Source organism: Ursus arctos, unplaced genomic scaffold (genome assembly GCF_023065955.2).
Source record: "Ursus arctos isolate Adak ecotype North America unplaced genomic scaffold, UrsArc2.0 scaffold_33, whole genome shotgun sequence".
NCBI lineage: Eukaryota > Metazoa > Chordata > Mammalia > Carnivora > Ursidae > Ursus > Ursus arctos.
The window spans coordinates 3,623,932-3,646,707 of NW_026623019.1; the positions used below are offsets into that span (position 1 = coordinate 3,623,932).

The 22,776-nt window shown below is 52.2% G+C and overlaps 1 protein-coding gene across 3 annotated transcripts in view; it reads right to left on the reverse strand.

The window, feature by feature from the left end:
- ROR2 (receptor tyrosine kinase like orphan receptor 2) overlaps positions 1 to 22,776 on the reverse strand; it is a 190,345-nt gene that overhangs the window by 38,705 nt on the left and 128,864 nt on the right. For 2 of the 3 annotated variants that reach the window (XR_007189877.2, XM_026519214.4), the window contains exon 2: positions 7,351 to 7,428. Coding sequence is in view for 2 of the 3 variants with exons in the window: in XM_026519214.4 (XP_026374999.1) it covers positions 7,351 to 7,428 (78 nt within the window). In the remaining variant the exon portion in view is untranslated. Of the gene's footprint in view, positions 1 to 6,641; positions 6,726 to 7,350; positions 7,429 to 22,776 lie in introns of all 3 variants that reach the window. The other variant, XM_044391253.3, reaches the window with a different exon arrangement.

Consider the following 22,776-nt stretch of genomic DNA (forward strand, 5'->3'; position numbering starts at 1 on the left):
CAGAGAAGACCATGTGACAACAGGGGCAGAGATGGGAGAGATGCGGCCACGAGCCCAGGAAGTCCACACACGGTGGGCACTGCCAGCAGTTGGGAGGGAAGCATGAGACCCTTTCGCCCTCAGAGATTCCAAAGGAGCTAAGCCCACCGCTGACACTCTGATGTTGGCCATCTGGCCTCCAGACCTGGGACACAGATTTCTGTGGTTTGAGACACCTCGTCTGTGGTCCTTGGTATGACAGCCCTCGGAAGCTACTGCAGACGGGCAGGGGGGCGGGGGAAGGAAGGAGCCGGTGACAAGCCAACCGGTCCACGCAGGGCAACACCGGCGGCCTCACAACAGGGCAGGGGCACAAACACACACACACACCGCAAGCAGACCCAGACCCAGGAAAGCAGATGCAGACACGGACTAACTCAGAGAGAAATAACCCAAGAGCAGGTGGAGGGAAGTACGCCCGAGCCGGCGCACGCAGACGTCACGAGGAGAGAAACAGACACAGATCCTGAGAGTAGAGGCGCACACGCGAGCACGAGCGCGCACGGACAGATGTGCACACCCGAACAAGCCCAGTGCAGCGTGGTGGCCACACCCCATGAGCTAAGGAAGGTCGGCCTTCCTCGTCTCCTTCAGCGGGAACAGTGGCCGCCGGCTGCAGGGGCTCCTTCCCCGCCGAAGGGCAGGCGGCCAGAGGTGACCCCTGCGAACACAGGGGGCCGGGGTGGGGGGGCCTCTGGGAAGAAGGGGAGATGAAGAGGGAGGTGTGGGGGCAGAAACCAGCCTCGCTGCTCCGGGAGCTGGGGTGCATCCTCGTCCTCCCCAGGGAGGGTTCCCGTGTGCGTGCACGATGCCTCTCCCCCACTCTCAGCCCAGACAACACGGCTGTGCGGGCTCTGAAACCTCTTCTCCGCGGGTGACCGTTTCCTCCCAGTCTGGCCACATCCTGGACAGTCCAACGGGTGCTGCAAACTCGCGGCGGCGGGAAGGAGCAAGGGTGTTCCATAAATGGCCTTCCCCGGGGAGCGGCCCAGACTCAGAGCCCTTCACCCCGTGTCTGCAACGGCGGCGGGGGGGGGACGGTGTGTGAGGTTTTCAACTTTACCGTCAGCCTTGGAGCCCTCACACCTGCAGCAAACTCCAGGAAACCATCACACACACACACACACACACCCCCCAAAAGTTCCAGAAACGCACCCAACACATACACTAATCAATCCACGTGTCCTACATGAGTGGGGGACCCCAGGCTCAGGAGACAACAGCAGGCCTCATCGCCATGCCAACGCAGTGATCTTCTGCTGATTCTTCTGTTCCCTCGCCCCAAGGAGACCTGAGGTCAGCACCGCAGCGCCCGCGTTGCAAATAGCAGGGGCGGCCTGGTGAGAACGGCAGGGACGTCTGCCCTGTGATTTAGAATGCCTTGAGAACACCTATAATTGCGACGTATCCTCAAGTGGGTAGAGTTCGCAATCCCCCCCTGGTTTCGCCCGGCCGATGAGCAGCCCTTCTGCCCAGACAGGAGACAGGAGCGCACCGGGTCTGTCTGGGGAGGCCGCAGGCCACGCCAGCCCAGCACCACCCTCGGGCTCTCAGAAGTCATCCACTTCCCACAAACATTCCAAAGTACTGATTTTACAAACCCGAGACATGTTACAGATGCACTTGAAATACAGCCTTGGAGCACAAGAGCAAATGGCTTCTAGGCCAAATGTATGCTTTTGTTAAGTGTCATGCCAGTAACAGCGACAGTGACAAAAATACCAATAATCATCTTACTAGTCGTAAGCAGTGTGTCTAACGTAAAGGAATACAGGCTCCTGGCAAACACCCACTCCTGCGTCAACACAGCCCTTTAACTGGAGTCCTTGGACCGGCCGCAGTCCTACGGTGACGGTCCTCGGGCATACAGAAATTTCAGGCAAACTCTTCAGCCATGAATCACAATGTCTGTTGTGTTTATTTTCTCTTCTACGTAGGCTTTTTGCTCGGGGATCCTTTCCTCTCAGGACCAGCCACCAGCCCTATATATGTCCAGTGCTCACTGCTGGCACGGTGTATCCGAACACAAATGCCGTCTAGCCTTGCACCCAATTCCCGGATCCGAGTCTGCTCAGAAGACGTAAAGCTGTTCTCTCACAGAGGGGCTGGCCTACTGGCCATTTTCACCTGCATGTGGTTTTACAGAGGCAGGGGTGCATAAATGCTAACTGGATTGAAGAAGGAGCTCCTACAGTCCATCCGGCTATTGTTACTTTTTTGTAAGATTTAAGCCAAATGGGGCCAAGCAGTGACACTCCCCGAAGTTGCACAAAAAAGCACGTGGACTAATGTCGAGGCCAGGCGGATTCCTTCTGTCACTGAGCATATGAGGAGGAGGCCGGGGGAGCAGAAAGGAAGGGCAGAGTGAGTCTCCTTTTGTGCAAAAGCCATAATCCAAAAAGAATAACATCGCAGTATAGAACCAGAGAACAGGCCTGCAAGGGAATGGCTGGGACCCCAGATGTCCTTGAGACTCCGTGGGGCCATTCACTAGAAGCCTGTCCCCAAAGGGGCTGCTGAGTTCCAGATGCCTGGAACGGAGGCACATGCTGACGGTCACACTTGTCACACAGTACATGCCTCCTGCCACTGCTTCCTGGGTGAGCGCTGCACACTCCTATCCCCCCGACGGCTGGGGGCGCTTGGGCCGCGGCGGATGCTGGAGCCACCTCCCATCCAGGTGTGAGCTCTGGCTGAGCCAAGCTCAGACGGCTGCACCCAGCAAGCCGCACCACCGTGCTGTGGCCCTCCACTTCCTCTTGCACTGTCCTTTCACAGCGCGCACGCACGCGCGCACACACGCACACACGCACACAGACACACGGACACATGCATGCACACATGCATGCACACACAGAGACACACGTGCACACGCACCCACAGGCTCACACAAACACACAGGACACTGGCATGCACGCACACACGCATGCATGCACACAGACACACCCACATGTACTTGCACACACGCATGCACACACACGCTCCTGCTTCACCAGGGAACTCCTGCAGATGGTGTTTCTGTGCCCTGGAGAAGGGAAGGCAAGCTTCCAAATGTCTCAGCATTGCAGACACGGAAGCACCCACGGTTTTCACACAATCACATGTGGGTTAATAAAAACAGACCGGAGGCAATCAAATCCCAACCAAGCAGAGGGCATTATAAAGCATGCCCTTGTGGGCTTGAGAAATTGCTCGAATACCAAAAAGGAGGACCAAGAACACCACACAAGGCCCCAAATCTGACTTCTCCATGTTTGGAGCTTGTGGCTGGTGGGGTAAGAATTCCCGTGAACGCTCAGCCCGCAGGCATTTCCGCGCCCAGGTCAGCGAGTGCGTCTTCCCTCAAGTGGACCTGCGGGCCTTCCCCCTGCAGCCCCCTCTGCGCCCCAAACTGCTGGCAGCGCACCTGTGCCCGGGGGAGCTCCCACCCCCCAGCCCCTCTGGCCCCTGCAGACACAGCCCAGGACCCCTGGAGGCCCTGCACCCTGCACCTGCGGGGGGTGGGGAGGGCAGGTCTGCTGTAAACACGGTTCCCTGAGGATACTGGAGTAGACCAGGTGAGTGCAGGTTAGATGAAGACTCCTACCCTGCTTTGTCCGCCTCTCCTCGGCCAGCCCCACCTCCCTCCTACTGCCCCTCACCTCCCTCCAGTGCCCCTCATCTCCCTCCAGTGCCCCTCACCTCCCTCCTACTGCCCCTCACCTCCCTCCTACAGCCCCTCACCTCCCTCCAGTGCCCCTCACCTCCCTCCTACTGCCCCTCACCTCCCTCCTACTGCCCCTCACCTCCCTCCTATCTGCCCCTCACCTCCCCCTTTCAGCCCCTCACCTCCCTCCTACTCCCCCCTCACCTCCCTCCTACTGCCCCCTCACCTCCCTCCTACTGCCCCTCACCTCCCTCCTATCTGCCCCTCACCTCCCTCCTATCTGCCCCTCACCTCCCTCCTACTGCCCCCTCACCTCCCTCCTACTGCCCCCTCACCTCCCTCCTACTGCCCCTCACCTCCCTCCTATCTGCCCCCTCACCTCCCTCCTACTGCCCCTCACCTCCCTCCTATCTGCCCCTCGCCTCTCTCCTACTGCCCCTCGCCTCCCTCCTATCTGCCCCCTCACCTCCCTCCTACCGCCCCTCGCCTCCCTTCTACTGCCCCCTCACCTCCCTCCTACTGCCCCTCACCTCCCTCCTACTGCCCCCTCACCTCCCTCCTACTGCCCCTCACCTCCCTCCTATCTGCCCCTCACCTCCCTCCTACTACCCCTCACCTCCCTCCAGTGCCCCTCACCTCCCTCCAGTGCCCCTCACCTCCCTCCCACCTGCCCCTCACCTCCCTCCAGTGCCCCTCACCTCCCTCCAGTGCCCCTCACCTCCCTCCCACCTGCCCCTCACCTCCCTCCTACTGCCCCTCACCTCCCTCCTACTGCCCCTCACCTCCCTCCTACTGCCCCTCACCTCCCTCCCACCTGCCCCTCACCTCCCTCCTACTGCCCCTCACCTCCCTCCTATCTGGCCCTCACCTCCCTCCTACTGCCCCTCACCTCCCCCTTTCAGCCCCTCACCTCCCTCCTACTGCCCCTCACCTCCCTCCTATCTGCCCCTCACCTCCCTCCTACTGCCCCTCACCTCCCCCTTTCAGCCCCTCACCTCCCTCCTACTGCCCCTCACCTCCCTCCTACTGCCCCTCACCTCCCCCTTTCAGCCCCTCACCTCCCTCCTACTGCCCCTCACCTCCCTCCTACTGCCCCTCGCCTCCCTCCTATCTGCCCCCTCGCCTCCCTCCTACTGCCCCTCGCCTCCCTCCTATTGTCCCTCGCCTCCCTCCTACTGCCCCCCTCGCCTCCCTCCTACTGCCCTTTCCACTCCCCTTCCATCACCCTCCAGACCACCTGGATCGCCTCAGAGAGTGGTCAGGCTACACTGTGTCCCAGGCCAGAACCTTGCACAGTGGAGGACAGCACTCCGCAGAATAAAATAGAACATTCTCCTGCCACCTAAAGAGCCGTGTATGTCCCACCTAGGGCTGCCCAACACAACTCTCTGTGGTGACGGAATGTTCTAGATCTGTGCTGTGGTGGCTTTAGCCACATGTGGCCATCGAGCACTTGAAATGTAGCTCAGAGGACTGAGGAACTAGAATCTTAAATTTTATTTCATTTTAATTGATTTAAATTTAAAGACCCACACATGGCTGATGGCCTTGGTATTGAGCCATGTTGGTTTAGCCCCTGCTGATCCTTCTTTTTTTTTTTTTTTTTAAAGATTTTTATTTATTTATTCGACAGAGATAGAGACAGCCAGCGAGAGAGGGAACACAAGCAGGGGGAGTGGGAGAGGAAGAAGCAGGCTCATGGCGGAAGAGCCTGATGTGGGGCTCGATCCCACAACGCCGGGATCACGCCCTGAGCCGAAGGCAGACGCTTAACCGCTGTGCCACCCAGGCGCCCCCCTGCTGATCCTTCTGACCTCAGTTACCCCAGCCCTTTCTCTCAGCTGCCCCAAGGCATGGGGTTGTCCTGACCTCAGGGCCTTTGCACAGGCACTGCCATGGCCCAGGGCACCCCTCTCCTTGACTGTCAGCTTTTCAGCTCTCAGAGTAACATCTTGTCCTTTGCCAAGACACCCTTCCCTTCCTTCCAGCTCACCGCATCCCCGTCTCTTCCTCCCAGCTACTCTGTCAAGGATTCAGGATGCTGACTCGACTCCCCGGTATGGGAAACATCATGAGACAGAGACCACACACAATGGTGCTGTGTCGTTCGGGTCACCAGCATGTGCCTGGGCCTCACACAGCAGCTGGTACAAAGGGCCCATCGAGGGCTATGTGTGGGCCATCTGGACTGTGGGCTGTCAGCCTTTTGAGAAATAATGCCAGAATCTAACCATCAGAAACCATCTTCTTTCTGAAGAGGTGTTTCCAGAAGCCCAGCATCCAGAGCACAGGCCTTGTCCCCCCTGGGCACACACACCTGTCCTGATAGAGGCCTGCCCTCTGCAAGAACCCTGGGTCTCCGACAGGCCTCGTCACCACCAACTGAGCAGCCAGAGCTGCCCGTGCCCTTGACTGACACGCCTGACCTCTCAGCATGCGCTGGTGAGCGTTCCGGAACCAGCGGGGAGCTGAGCGCCCATGTGACCCCAGGAAGCCTCTCAGGACCTGCGGGGACACACCAGCCCCTAGACTGAGGCCGGCAGACTTGAGTGCTAGCTGCTCAATGCCCAGAAGGCGCAGCCATGGACACGTGGAGGAAAACTCCTTCCTGAAGGGTCATGGGACCCTCAACGAGCAGGGGGCTAAGAAATTATTACGGCTTTATGGCCTTTGAATAATTAGAAAGAAGTTAAGCAGAAATAAAGTGAATGTTTTAACAGATAATTGTTAGGCATTGAATGGAGTCTCGCCAAAACGCACATTTGAAGGCTTAGCCCCCAGGGGATGGTCTTTGAAGGTGGGCCTTTGGTGGGCAGTAGATTAGCTGAGGTCACAAGGGGCCCCCACAGGGGGATCAGCACCCTAATAGGAGGAGCTGCCACGTGAGGACGGGGGACAGCGCCGTCGCAAGTCGGGCCGAGAGACCTCACCGCAAGTGACCCTGCTGGGCTCTCACCCGAGACTCCCAGCCGCCGGGCTCTGGGGAATCCATTCCCGTTGAGGAGACCACCCACGGGCCGCGTCTGGGCTGAGACGGGACCTAAGATGACACGGTGACAAAGGGTGGAGCAGGAAGGGGGCCAACTCCTCAAGGACCCGGGCCGTATCTGCAGAAATGTGTCCTATCGACTCTGCCAACCTGAGATGCCTACAAAGTGTGCCATCTGCGGGGTGACCCAGACAGTGACCTGCGGGAAAGGCCGAAGCACAAGACAGAGAACCTGCCCCTCGGTGAACCTCCTGCCCACGTGACGCCCACCTGACGCCCACCTGACGCCCACCCACTCCGGATGGCGACATGGACAGAACGACCCCAGAAGACCACCACCTGTTAGCAGGTGACAGTGGCCAAGCCAGGAGTCCAGCTCCTCAGGCTCTGCTCGGGTCCACGGAGCTCCCCACGAGGCCCCCGCCTCCCTCCAGTGGCCATCTGCCCACCCGTGCCCTGTCCCCTGCCACCCATCACCTTCCAACTGGCTCTAACCACAGGTGCAGCGGCAGGCACGCCACCACGCCCACCAACAGGGCAGCGCTGGGCCACAGGCACCCCGCTCCCCGTTCCAGCAGCCACGCCTGGAGCAGACGGCAAGCTGACTGGGTGCCTCCCTACCTCGGACTGCAAGAACACGTTCAAACACCTGCTCCCCAGGGCCCTCGTACTTTACCTTTCAGAGTTGGAAGAGGGCCATCCTGTCCATCCAGTTGTCCCAAAGGGTCGTTCGGGTCACGAGCCTCCACTTCCCCTGGGCAAGAGAGCACAGCACGTCCATTAATGAGAGTCACTGCAAGGCCTTGACTTTACTTCTCGTGCAAAGACAATAGTGTTCCAGCACAACCACCTGCCGTTTGTAGAACAGCTGGAGGGGTGAGGCATTACGGGAAGTTCCAGGGGGCTCTTGTAGCAACAGATCTGGGGTAATAGCAACAGTGATTGTTAACGCTTATCCCAAGTGCGGCAAATGTAGAAGCCCGCGTGTGACTGAAGCCCTGAGTGCCACTCAGGGCGGGAGAGAGACTTAAACACTGGCTGGAAAAACAAAACACCGCTGTAGCCACAGTCTGCAGGCTGCTCTCCAGACAGTGGCCCCTGCTAGTTCTGCACCCACTCAGAACTGGAGAGGGTCACAGGCAGCCTGTTCCCCTCCCGGCTCCTGGCTCCGCGGGCAGCCAGCAGCCAAGGACAGATCAACCCACGGCTGCGAGGACAGAAGGGTCTCATCCTACTGCACTAGCAACCCACTCCTTCGAGACGGTGTCAGCAGGCGCAGCCACCCCCAAACTCACCCTCACCCAGCACAAGAGCAGATCTGCTCTGCTCAACCGGGGAACACCACCCAAGGACGTGGGCAACTGTCCCCGGATCCTGGGGGAAGGAAGGGCGGGTCCAGCGGACGCCCCCGCTCCCTATCCCAGTGTAGCCCCGTCCCCTTCACTTTCAGACTGTCACCTGGTAGCCTGGCCCCGACCCGGTCCCACCAGTCGGGGGCAGGGGAGGGTGGGGGAGAGGTGGTGACGTCCGGGGTGGCTCTGCCAACACATCTGGTTGGAATCTGGGTTTGTGGCATCAAAGCCGACCAAAGACTGGGTCACACACGCGGAACATCACAAGGCTTAGACACCAGGAAATCCGCACCTGACGGAAACGGCCAGACACAGAAAGACAAATGCGTGGCCGCCGAGGTCCCTGGAGCCGTCAAGTTCATAGGCAGAAAGCAGATGGCGGGCACCAGGGCTGGGGGACCCAGGAATTAGTGTTTAACGGGGATGGTCTCATATGGGGGACGGTCTCATACGGGGGACGGCCTCATACGGGGGAGACAGAGGAAAGAGTTCTGGAGACGGGCGCTGACGCTAGCAGGAGTGGTTGAGATGCCAACCCTCAGGTCATGCGCACTCACCATCAGTTTTTAGAAAGTCTATGGAAGACAGTTTATAATTCAAGTACAGGCAGGGCCGCCCCACTTGTCTCTCTTAAATGAGAAACAAGAGCGAACAAAGCACCAGACACGTCAGGCCGCTCTCAGGATGAAGCTTCGCTCCAGGCAGCTGAGATCTGAAAGTGGGGTTCAAGGGGTCGCAGGCAGAACCAGGCCCACAAGAGTCCTCAAACTGTTCAGCTGAGAAAACACTGGCCAGCGGGTACGTGAGGGCACCGGCGTCTCCGGGCGGATCCTGTCCATCCCTCCAGCTCCTAAAGCACGGGACGTCACCCACAGCTGACGCATGAGCCTGCACCCTAGGGAGTCCAACCCGGCTCCCAGGCAGCCCGTGAGAGGCTGCACCAGCCCGGGCTTCTCGCACCCAGTTAAGGAACGTTCCCTCTTTGTGTCACTTCCAGTCCAAACTCGGGCAGCCGTCAGAAGCCGGCTCCACACCAGCTTTCGTAAAACGTCCCCAATCATCCCCTCGGAAGGACCACCCTGATTCTCTAAGGCGACCCCCCACATGGTACGTCTCTCCCAGAGCAATCCTAGCGTTCTCCCCTCAGGAATCATAACTGGGCCCAGGGGACCATGAACAGCTGTAGGACACCGGGGGTGGCGTCCCGGTGACGGCTGATGGTCCCAGCATTAAAACCTAGACAGAATCCGGGGCTGCTGCACACAGAGACGGGCAGGAACTATGCCAGGTGGCCGACGCGTTTGTGCTCAAGAATTAAACTTCAGTTGGGTCTGAAATGGTAAATTGGCATGTTACACATACCATCATTCAGCACCGTGTAAATGCAGAGAGACCGCAGGAAATCAAACACACTTGTACTATATACACACATCTGAAAGAGGCATAAAAATTATTAACTGCTTAGAAATTGACAAGTGGTGTGAAACAGTCAAATAAATATACACCCCGAAGAAAAATAAGCACCATTAGCCCAATTCCACTGTGGAAGAGATTCCCAGCTCTTCCAAGGCCACTTTCAGTTCCGAAGCACGTGTATTCCCCGCGCATCCAAGGCGCCGCGTAGACGGGCACGCTCCCCGTGGGAAGGAGCCGGGGGTGATCCCAACGCTTCTGCTAACTCCTGAGCAGACGTCACCCCCAGCCAGACCCGCAGCGTCGCTGCTGACCTGAGAAACGCTAAGATTCTGTCTGGAAAGGTTGTGCTGGTCAGCCCAGAGGCCGGGACTGGACTTTTCATTTCTTTCAACCCCCCACTTTGCCCTAAAAAAATTTAGTAAGATTTAGTAAAATTTAGATGGGATACCTGAGCGAAAGGGTGTCATCTACGTGTTTGGAAACACGGGTGAAGTTTCCAGTACCCAAGACGCTGACCCCAGAGGCCCGCCGAGACAAGTCGCATATGTGAATAAACGCAGAATGGCCAACTGCCGCGGTCCCTCACGCTGACGCCTTAAGTTTCAACACAACTAGGCCCTGTTGTTGCTTCCTGACTGAGAAATAAGGACCCCATTCATGGTCTGGTATTAGAAATCGTTGTTCTCCTGCAGAGCAGTAAGTCAGACACGGAACGGCTCTCCAGACGCCATACCTTCTAGAATGTATAAGCCAAAGGTAACTGGGGCAATATGGTCTTGGGGACAGGTGACAACATAGGTCAGCATTTCCACAGATTCCAACAGGGCCTCTCCTGCCCCCCCAAAAAGGTTAAAAACACCCTAAAGGAGAAAACAAACACAAGCCCAAACCAACGAGACAACTACAAAAACTACCCATCCCCCCCGCACACATCAAGACGTCACTGCTGCGTACCTGGCATTATAAAGGTAATTTTAAATGTCTCCTTTTATTTTATTTTTAAACACCCCTGTGATGAAAAAGCATCACATTTTAAATTGAGATAATTCACATACCATAAAACTCGCCATGTGCAAGCCTACAGCGCAGTGTGTCCGGGGCCACGAGGTTGTGCAACCGTCTCCACGATGTAATTCCAGAATATTTCATCACTCCCAAAAGAAACCTTGCTCCCATCAGCAGTCCTCCCCACTCTCACCTCTCCCAGACCCTGTAACCGCTCGTCTGCTCTCGCTCTCTCTCCAGGGATTTATCTGGTTTGGACATTTTACATCAGTGAAGTCATACACTCTGTGGCCTTTTGAACAAAGACCAATTTTATGATTCAATGTTTTAAATGTTACGCCCGGTCGTAGCCAAGAGAAAAGGAAGAGAAGGAAGAGGCTGATGAAGTTGGAGCAGGTGATCAGCCGAGGAGCCCATTCCCTGCCCCCTCCACACGTCAGAGCACCCAAAGGCTGGGGGAGGTCTGGCTCCCCGAGCGGAACAGGATGTGGAGGTCCCCTCGAGATCGGAGGTGATGCAAGGTGGCAGGAGCTGCGGGGAAGGCTAGAGTCACGCAGACAGGATGCTTCGGGCCTGAGATGCACCTGCCGGGAGACCAGCGCATGTGCGCATGACACCGCGGGAAAGGCGGGGCTCTCGGGCTCTGGACACAGGGACTATGTGGCAGTTCAGCACAACCAGCGTTGATGTCACCTGCTTGCTCCCCGACTAGTGGGCTCTCCTGCAGGTCCGTGGTGCTGGCAGAACGATCTCTCTCCACCTTCCTAATCCCATGCACTGCCCGGCTGGCTGGTGACGGTCCCAGGTGGGTGAGCCCCGTGACACCCCCCAGATGGCCTCTGCCCAGCGCCTCCTCACACAAAAGCCCGGTTGGGTTACCTGGTGCTGCTGCCCTCACCCCCACTGGCCCACCGACAGACCGGGGGACCTGAACGGAGAACAGCGTCAGGGAGGAGCCCCATCTGCCCTAATGCCTTGCATCTCAATGATCTTCTTCTGAAATGGGGGGACTCCTCGGAGCAAATGACACGTCCTTTACTTCGGCAAATACTACAAGGTGTGCTATGAAGGCCACGTGTCCATTTACAACGCAGTGGAGGTGGGTGATTTTCACCCTAAAGACCCACGCGGGGAGACAACGCAAAGCCACTGGAAAACTGAAACCATCGCTGGCATCAATCAAGCAGGCGTGATTTATTAGCTCCTGATTCGTTTTTTTGTTTTTTTTTTGATGTTTAAAGAAAGGAGAACATTTAATATGAACCAAATTTAAATGTGGTTGGTTTAATACAATGATACATTACATGAAAAGCTTGGTCCAAGTCAAAATTACACTTTAATGCCTGGAAGCAAAGATCGAATACACTGTGGTAACCCACATGGGATTCTGGAACAGAAAAAATACATTAGGTAAAGTCTAAGGAAATAGGAACAGTATGGATTTGGGTTGCAAATAATGAGTCAGTCGAGGCACATCTGCTGTGACTAATACACGCATTAATAATGTCAGGTTTAACACGCGGGGAAACGGGCGTGCAGTACACGGGACCTCGTTACCACCTTCACAACTCTGTACAAATCTCAAACTATCCCATGTGAAAAGCTTACTGGAAAACAATTCCACATCCTATCACACGGTTCCAGCCCATAACCAAGGCTCACAGGCAGAGAAGGGCTGAAGGAGAGATCCTATCTCCAAACACCCTACGTTCCTGATCACTGGGTCCAGCCCCCAAGCCAGGCAGGAACGCTAACCACACGCGCGCAATACCACAGACTCACTGGATCTGACCGAAGTTGTGCAAAGACTCAACAGCAGGCCAGTGAATACTCAGACACGAAGTCACTTCGGAAAATGTTGGGTTTTGAGCGGAATCCTGCCTTAATTCTCAGGCACGTTGATAACAGCTCTGAACCAAGAACTCAGGGCGTACCCTTGGCAGGGTTGAATCGGCCGGCGTCTGCAGGGTGACCCAACGCAAGGATTCACCCTGATGTCTGGTGATGCTTGGTGAGGGGTCAGAGTTTCACGGGGGGCTGCTGGAGGTGCACACCCTGGCCCCAATGTGGGGAAACGCGTGGGAATTACAAACCGTGCACCGGTCACACAAAATCTCTGGACCTGCTCTCAACATGGGCTCCTAATGGGACATCTTGATTCGTGGTGTCAGGAAGAGAAATTTCTCTCTGCAGAGGGGCAAATGGGTCTGTTCTGGTTTGCAGGCTCTTTCTGTATTATTAAAATATTAGCTTTCTCATTAGCGGCAGAGACACTATTAGGCAAGAATTTACTAATGAAGTTCAACCCACGCTCCTGGATTTAAGTCCATGCTGCCTTTCTTGTTTTGATTTGTGTCTCTTAAAATGTTTTGTTATTCATACTTTTCATCCATTAATCTCTACCTGTTGATCTGAATCAGTACACTTGTTGTGATTTAATTAGATGTCGTCTCTGGCATATCTGGACAACTTCAAAGCAGGCTCCTATTTAATTAGCGAGGGTACTTTATTCACCAGAGCTTGGCATTCTTGGATTTGGTCATCCCCGTGAAAAGGTATAATTTCCAGGATCTGAGAAGGAACACCAGTCAGGGCCCAGAAAAAGCCCCCAGCCTGGAGGGGGATTGTGGAGCAGGCCAGGAGGTCCTAGAAGGGCAGGCCCAGATTTCACAGTGAAAACTCAGACAGTCCATCCACTCTCAGTGGGAAATGTTGGCCGTGCGTTCCAGAGCAATCCCTCCGCTCAGCCAACACGTGCAACGAGAAACACTCGTGACGCTGGAAATGCAAGGATTGAAGAAAAGAAACTAATTACTGGGAAGGAGCACGGCTTATCAAGCCCCGAAAGATGTGTGCGTTAGTCTGGGCGCTAGGCCAGACAAGGTATGTCAACAGAAAGAAACCCCATAACGTTAGTCTCGGGGAGCACCCGGGTTTAAACGTAGCACCGTGTGTCTTAACTTAGCTAGAAAACCACCCAGCACTCAGGTGAGCTATGGTGCCTCGGCACTGGTAGTCTTCACAGTCTGTAGTTTTGTATTTTCACTCGTGCTGACTCTGGGTGGAGCGAATGCTGGAGCTGTGCGTCCTTCAAGGGCTGGCCTAACTGCTTTGGGAACACAAGTCGACCCCAACCACCTGACATGAGTCACCAGGTTCCCTCACCAATTTAAACTCTGCTTTGATTCCACTTCGACGGTAAACACATCAAAGCCCCAAATGAGTCCAAGTGTAGACGCGGCTCCCCCCTCCGCCTCCCCCAGCAACGCCTGAAGTGAGAGCTTTCCCCACTCAGGGTCCCTGACAGCCCCCAGGGCCCCCAACAAAGGCCCCACTATCAGGCCCAGTGAGCATGTGGCCGAGGGGGAGGAGAGGCTGCCCAGGAGGCTGAATTGGGGTCTTTCATCGACCTTCTCTTCCCCGACACCTAGAGCCCCCAGCCACAGCCGCGGGGCCCCCACCCGCAGATGCAGTGGGGAAGGTGAGACCCGGCACCCCTCTGCTGTGAGGCCAGCCCCGGCCCTGTTTCCCCGCTGGGCCCACTCATCACCTTGGCATACGCGGCAGAAAAAGAGCAAACAGGAATGTCGGGTATGCACTCCGCGTGGATTCTCTGTCTCCATTTGGTTTCGTGGGAGACCCTTGAATCCTGGTTTTCCCCTGCACACAGGTTTTTGCCTCAAATCCCTAGATTTAATTAAACGTAAAGGAAGAAAAGATGTATATCTTTTTTTTTTAAAGGATGACCCTTATTGGGAAAAGAACTGAGTTGGGTACAACCCCATGGCAACAAGGGAAGTTACCTTCTAGGTGCCTAAGGGAGGGGTTTAGAGGCCCGGGCGCCATACGCTGCAGCTGGGACATGCGGCTGTAAGACCCCCAGGCTGGCGGGAACGCACCCAGGGACAAAAGGTGCGGAGGGTCTGCAGCGGGCTCCGTCAGGGCCTCCATGTCCCCGAGGTGTCATCCTGTTGCCTTTTGCAAGCAGGACATTCATCAACAGTGAGGGTCTCAAGTTCATGGAAACAAACAGCAAACGGGGATGAATGTTTGCTATAATCAAGGTGGCAACAATTATCTTTTTTTAAAAGTAGCTCCTGTATGAGTTTGCTAGTGACGACGTGCCACAGCCTGGGTGGCTTAATTCTGGGGCCCGGAATTTGGAGGTACAGGTGTGAGAAGGGCTGGTTTCTCCCGCGGGCTTTCTCCCTGGCGTGCAGACCGCCGTCCTCCTCCTGGGCCCTCCGTGGTCGTCCCTCCCTGTGCACATGTGTGTCCTGATCTCTTCCTATAGTGACGCCAGTCACATTGATCAGGTCCACCATAAGGACCTGGTCTACACTTAATTACTTCTGTAAAGACGCTCCGTCCAAACAACGTCTCACTCCCCCATCGACGTGTATCACACCTACAGAGCTTAGCACGGTTCTTCTAGCAGAATCTCTCCTGTAACGCTACCACCTGGAGCAAGGCCCACGCTGACCTCACTCCACGAACACGTCCCCGCACATAACACACACAGCCCTGCCGCCCAGCCTGCTTCCCGTCTTCCTTTCCCCTTAACACTTCCAGGAAACCGCATGTTCACTGATTCCTTGTCTCTCGTCCTCCGTCTGGTCCCTGCTCTATCCCAGCAGCTGGGCAGGAGCAGGAGCTGTCCATCTGGTGAATGAATGAGCGCTCCTGTGCTCAACACCTTCCAGCACCTTCCACCTCCTCAGAAGAGCAGCCCGCTCCCTGTGCCCGGCCCCTCCACACACACACACACCTACCCGCACCCTCCTGAACTCGCCTCGGCTCCTCTACCTTTCGCGGCCCAAGTCCAGCCCTTCTCCCTCTGGGGTTTGCATCTCTTCTGCCCCCTGCCTGGAGAACTGCCCCCCAGACCACCCTGTCACTCACTGCTCACTTCCTCTGCTCCAGTGTTAACTCCCTGGACACCCTCACTGAAGATGTCTCGGCCCACACGCCACCTGCCCCGCCCTTGCTGCATTTCTCTCCAGAGCAACGTGTGCGTCCCACGTCAGCAGAGGGTGGACCATGACGGCAGGCTCTGGGTGACGGTCGCATGCTGGACCTCGAACCCAGGCATGCAGGAAGCACTCCACACCCTTGAGAGGAGAAACCGAACGCTGGCAGTGTCGTGGGCCCATCGTGCTGGTGTTTTAGCGTCCCTGAGGTTCAGCTCCCAGTTTGAAGGTGGGGCGCACACCTGCTCCAGGTGTGCTCAGGGGCCGTACACCAGCGCCTCTTTGCCGCATCTCCTCTTCTCAGGGGCAGATAATGGCGTCATGGGTCAGGCCCGGGCCCTGCTCCTCCAAACCGCGAGTGAGCACTTCCCTGCTCAACTGTCCTCAGACCTGGCAGTCCTCCACGCGCCCCAGGGAGCTCCGCTAGGCTCCACGATCCACTCTTCCACAATACGCCTTCCTAAACACAGAAGTACATCTTCACGACTCTAACCGAAGAAGAAAGGGTCACGGGTTAAAGCTGTACCATGTGCCGCTCCACCACACACAGAGCCAGCTGCGGACACCACCCCCCTCAGCAAGGGCCCCCGAGGTGCATTCTGCTAAGTGAGAGACCCCAGGACCCCGGCAACACGCCGGAGACCCGGCTTCCAGATCAGTGGTCGAGGATCTAGAGGAACTCACTCTGCCTCCAACACAACCAAACCCGAGCATCTCAGAACTCAGAATGTTCACCAAAGCCAGAGAACCAACTGAAAAAGTTCGTCTGTCCAAGAGAAAGGACTGAACCTTGGAGAGATGGTGGGTATGCCTGTCATGGGACAGTTGGGAGAGCGGATGCTCTGAGGCACCGTGGAGAGCGCCATCGCACTGCGACCACGCTGTCTGGACTTGCAGCATCTGGGGGAGGCTCGTGTCTGACTCAGCTGGGCTGGGGCGGGGTCGTGGGGAGGCGGGGGGGGGGGGGGGGTGTGCCACCCCTGGGGCATGACAGCAAACTGCCTCCTGCTGACTACAATAGCAGTAAACATGAGCGCCGCCCAGAATTTAAAAGGAAATCCAGAACCAGAGGACCACAGGGAACTTGAAAAGGTCTGACATATTTCTAGAATCAACAATGCTGTGCACACATGCAAGGCCACGCGCATGCCCCAGGAAGACCTGGAAGGAGAAGACCAACCCCTCGCCGCAGTGCCATCAGGAACAGGCAGCGAAGGCTGAAGTTTGACCGATATCCGCTCACAAGACCCTCTTGGCAAGAGGCTTGAGACACACAGCAAAGTACATGAGAAAATCTCCTGCCCAGTGACTGGCTAACCACACGATAGGACTGACCGAGATGCGACCGTTAGGAATCCAAGCTTGAAAACGCAAAGGACCTTACCGTAAGTGTTCTTATCACACCAACAAAATAATAACAACAGTAAAAAATAAAGGGGGGGAGGAAACTTTTGGAGGCGATGCGTATGTTTATAGCACAGACGGCAGTGATGGTTTCATGAGCATATACTTACCTCCAAACTTACCAACTTGTGTACATTAAATCTGCAAAGCTTTCCAAATGGCAATCATACCTCAACAAAGTAGTTTAAAAAGAAAAGAAAAAGAACTTAAAAAGAACAGCGGACAACTCCACAGTCACACATCACAGGAAACAGAGAACCTGAAGAATTAGTAAAGCAAAGCCACTAAACAAACAGTAACATGAAAAACACCACCAAAAATCAAAATGGAAAACAAAAATAAAACCACAGCAGCAAAAACAAACTTTGATGAGTAGAGAGGTTTGCTACTAGAGTTGCTAAAATATTATCTAAAATGTCCAGTTTTCAACAAAGAATCACAAAGACATGCAACAAATAAAATCAGAAAGTATGCCACGTGCACAGGAAGAAACACCCAGCAGAAAACGTCCCTGAGGAGACCAAAACTATTATAAATACGTTAAAAAAAAAATAAAGAAAATTACATCTAAAGAATAAAAGAATAACAAATTTTTCTCACCAAATAGGGAATATCAACTAAATGATAGAAATTAAAAGACTCCTATAGAAATTCAACAGTTGAGAGAACAATGACTGAAATTCAACAGGTGGGCTCAATAGCAGATTTCAGCTGGCAGAGCAAAGAATCAGTGAACTGGAAGACAGTTGAATATCTTTACTGGAAGAGAGACTATCTACTCCGAAGAGAACAAAATAAAAAGAATAAAGAAAAATACCAGAATCAAAGAGACCCGTGGGATGCCATCAAGAGCACGAACACAAATGAGTCCAGAAAGAGAAGGAAAAGGGCAGAAAAAAATATTTAAAGAAATGATGACCAAAAACTTACCAAACTTGATGAAAAGTATTAACTTACACACTTAAGAAAATCAAGAAACTCTAAGTAGGACAACCTCTAAGATATCTACAACTAGACATACCATAGACAAACTTGAAAAGCAAAAGCAGAATCTTAAAAGCAGCAAGAGAAGTGACTCACCATGTATAACATGTGAGAGGACATATTAAAACTGTTGGGGGAAGAAAAAGACTGTCAACCAAGAATTCTATATCCAGCTAAGCCCTTTTTCAAAAATGAGTACGTTAGGTCACTTCCGGATAAACCAAAAAAATGAGGGAAATTTGTCATTAGCAGACTGCTCTATAAGAAAGAGTAAAGGGAGTTATTTGAGATGAAATGAAAGGACATTGGAAGGAATCCTAATTCACACGAAGAAATAAAATAGTACCAGTGAGGTGCCTACGCAGCTACTATGAAATAATATAAATGTATTTTTTCAGTAACTCTTTTTTTCTGCTGTTTTATAAAACTACTGCATAAAACTGTAATTATCAAATTGTGTCAATGGAATTAAAATACATGAAGATATAATTTGTATGGCACTAACAGTTAAGAGAGAAGAAGGAATAGCAACATATTGGAGCAAAGTATTTACTATTAATATTAAGTTAGCACTAATCCAAATTAGATTTTTTAAAAATAAGATGATAATAGTAATCTTCATACAACCACCAAGAAAAAAAAATTTTTAATTACATATATGAGAAACAAAATAAATTTTTAATTTTTTTTTAAGATTTTATTTATTTATTCGACAGAGATAGAGACAGCCAGCGAGAGAGGGAACACAAGCAGGGGGAGTGGGAGAGGAAGAAGCAGGCTCATAGCGGAGGAGCCTGATGTGGGGCTCGATCCCAGAACGCCGGGATCACGCCCTGAGCCGAAGGCAGACGCTTAACCGCTGTGCCACCCAGGCGCCCCCAAAATAAATTTTTAAATCACACTAGGAACTATCTATTTAACACGAAAAAGGCAGTAATCAAGGAACAGAGGAACAAAAAAGAAGTGACACAGAAAACAGGTAGCAAAATTACAGAAGTAAAACCTATCTTATCATTAATTAATTAAAGGCAGTTAAAAGGACAAATCAAAAACAACAGAGACCGGCAAAAAGGATTAAAAAGTTATCTAACTTTATGTTGTCTATAAAAGACACTTGGTATTCAAGAACACAAATGGCTGAAAAGATATATCACACACACAGCAATCATAAGAGAGCTGCAAAGGCTCATATAAGTCTCAAACAAAATAAACTACAAGACGTAAATCACTACCAGAAACAAAGGCCATTTTATAATAACAAGAAGGTTTGTCATTATAAAAGGACATCTTATAATGATAAGAAGGTCGACCCAATCTATTTTAAATGTATATGCACCTAACAACAAATGCCCCAAAACCACAAAGCAAAAACTTACAGAAATTAAAAAAAAAAAATAGCTAAGTCAACAATAGTAACTGGAGATTTCAATACCACTTTCAATAATGGATATAAGAACTGGGCGGGTCAGCAGGGGAACAGAAAACTTAAACAGCACTCTAAACTAACCACACCTAACACTATAGAAGGTTCCACCCTGAGAGCAAGATATACCTTCTTCTCAAGCTTACACAGAATGTATTCCAGGACCATATTCTAGGTAATAAAATAAGATTTAATAAATGTAAAAGGAATCAAGCCATGCAAACTATGTTCTCTAACAACAGAATGAAATCAGTAACAGAAGGAAATTTAAGAAATTCACACATATGTGGAAATTAAACAGAACATTTCTAAAGAACCAATGAGTCACAAAAAATATCACAGGGAGATTATAAAATACTTTGACAGGAATGAAAGTGATACACAACATAACAAAACTTAAGTAGTGCAACTAAAGCACTACTTAGAGGGAAAGTTATAGCATTGTGTCTGTGTTAAAAAAGATCTCGCGTGCCTGGGTGGCTCAGTCAGTTAAGCGTCTGCCTTCGGCTCAGGTCATGATCCCAGGGTCCTGGGATCAAGCCCTGTATCAGGCTTCCTGCTCAGTGAGAGTCTGCTTCTCCCTCTCCCCCCAGCACCCACTGCTTGTGTCCTCCCCTTCTCTCTCTCAAATGAATAAATAAAATCTTTTTTTTAAAAAATCTCAAATCTATACCTAACTTTACACCTGAAGGACTTACAAAAAGAAGAGCAAACTTAAACCAAAGCTAGCAGAAGAAAGGGAAGAATAAAGATAGGGCAGAGAAAAAGAAAAGAAAACGGAGAAATGACAGAGAAAATCAATGATACCAAAAGCTGGTTCTTTGAAAAGACCCATCCAATTGAGAAAGCTTTAGCTAACGTGACCAAGACAAGAGAGGAGACTCAAATTACTAAAGTCAGAAATCAAAGAGGGGGCATTACTATTGAATTAAAAGAAATAAAAAGGACTCTAATACTATGAATAATCGTGTGCCAACAAGCTAGTAACTTAGGTGAAATGGACAGGGTTCTACAGAAACACAGCTACCGAGACTGACTTCAGAAGAAACAGAAAGTCTGAACGGGTCTACGACAAGTGAAGACATTGAATTAGCAACCAGAAAACTTCCCAGAAAGAAAAGCCCAGGACCAGACGGCCTCTCTGGTGAATTCTACCAAATGTTTAGACAAGAGTTAACACCAATAACTTCACAGACACTTCAAAAAATATATAAATAAAAGAGAGGATACTTTCCAACACAGTGTATGAGGCCAGTATTACCCTGAGACCAATACACTTCACGGGGCTTGCAGCACGAAGTAAATGTGTGCACGAGATGCAGGAGGCTGCAAGGACAGACCCCGGAGTGAGCAAAGCAAGGTGGGAGCCAACTGTACCCTGTACCCTCCCAGGCCACTCCCGGGCACACAGAGGTGGGGCGACCTAGAGCCGTGGAAGCGAGGCAGGAGACACATCCATGTGCAGACTTACGGAGGACACAGGGTGAGCCATGTCTGAATCGTTTTAGCAAATTCAGACAAGTCCTTTTCAATTAAAAAAAAAAAAAACTAGGTAAACTTTTTTAAGTAGAACAAAATAATTCACCTTGGAAATTCTATAATTAATGAGAGTCTCTAGTTTTTTAGGAATGTTAACAGTTTGGGGCGCCTGGGTGTCTCAGTTGGTTAAGTGTCTGCCTTTGGCTTAGGTCATGATCCCAGGGTCTTCAGATCCGATCAGTCCTGAGTTGGGCTCCCTGCTCAGGGGGGAGTCTGTTTCTCCCGCTGCCCCTCCCCCTGCTTGTGCGCTCTCACGCGCGCTCTCTCTCTCTGTGTCAAATAAACAAATAAAATCTTAAAAAAAAAAGAATATTAACAATTTAATGAAACTACGTAACTTAAAATACCTACTGCACAGAGAGATGTAGCTGCATTTAGATTTCCCTGCATGCTCTGCTCCCTGCATTTTAAACAACCTGAAAAGAGTCTCTACATTCTATTTGCAGAATATATTTCATCCACCATCCTTACACCGTGAGTACCGCTGGAGAGTATCTGATTCGTTCAATACAAAGAGCAAGGATTTGCAACAGCAATGCAAACATTGTAGCTACAACTTTGGACCATCAACGTTGACTATATTAAAGCAAAATATAAACCAGTACTGTTGCTTATCCATAAAAATGCATGTAAATGCCAATTATCATTTTTTCCTATAATTAATGTCTTTGCCTTTTCTGAGCTTCTCCTTTTAAATAATTTATTGAAAGAATTAAGCTGGTAATCCTACCAGCAGACACTGCCGATTTCCCCACGCTCCAGTAAAAAAGGACATTTCTCAGTACATTGTTTTTACCTAAGTGAGACTCTTAAACTCATAAATCATGGTTGTTTCAAGGTTTTCTTTGAGGCTTTTTTATTTTCACAGCCAGGAGCCCTAAACTAATCAATCATGGAGTAATGTCATGGGTAATTACCGCGGGGTTGACTCGCCTGTTCTGTCTCTCCAGGCTGCAGGTGTGCTCTCCTCTTGGTATTTGAAAGCACTTTTGCTTTAACAACCACACGCACCCGGGAACCTCTCTCTGTCATTACCACAAAAATACGAGTGAGTGTTTGATGCGGGGCACCCAGCAAACACGCACACACGTGCGCGCCGGGGACTCAGCGGGTCCCTGCAGCTACATCCTCAGGCCTTGAGGCTTTCAGCAATCGTAAGCAGTCAGCTTTGAGAGAAAATGTAACCCGATGAGAAGAACAAGAAGGGCTGGCATCCCTAGACACATGGGGGTGCTGACATCCCTGGACACATGGGGGCAGTTGGCATCCCTGGACACATGGGACCCTGTCTCTGTCTCCTGGTCCAATTCCCCTTTCAGCCTCCCAGGGGGTACCCTTCCTTTGCCCCCCGTCTCATTGGGCAGGGGAGATTCTGCACCCGACTCTGACATCCAGCAATGCCTGGAGACATTGGTGATAGACCAGGGTGGGGGCCCCCATGGCACCTGGTGGGGTGAGGCCAGGGATGCCCTCACACACATTCAATATGCAGGAAAGTCCCCACCATGTGGAATTATTGAGCCCCAAATGTCAACAATCTGAGGTTGAGAAACTCTGCTCCACTCTATTCTATCCTGTTTTCCTTCATGGTCTTGGTTTAGAGTCAGCAAGCCTGAGAGTTAGAATAAAACTTAGATACAATCTCATCCAGTCATCAGGGCTCCCGGCTCAACCTTCTCCAATTTCATATACAAACTGAGCCCCAGAAGGTTCTGGAAAGTTGGAAGAGCCCAACATTTACATACAGTCAGAGAGACGCCACAGAAACCCTGCCTCTGCCTCTTACTAGCTCTGAACGAGGAGCAAGAGAAGTGCCTTCTCGGCCTCTCAGACTCCTTACATGCAAAATGGGAGCGAGGGGGCTTACTCCCAGGGCCGCCAACGGAGTCAGTGAGAGTCACACAAAACTTCATGGGGTGTGCATTACAGTCTTTCCAGGGAAGCCGATAAATGCTTCTTCTTTTTCTCCATCTGTCCCCCTTTCTCTATGGGTTCCTCCCCTTCGACCC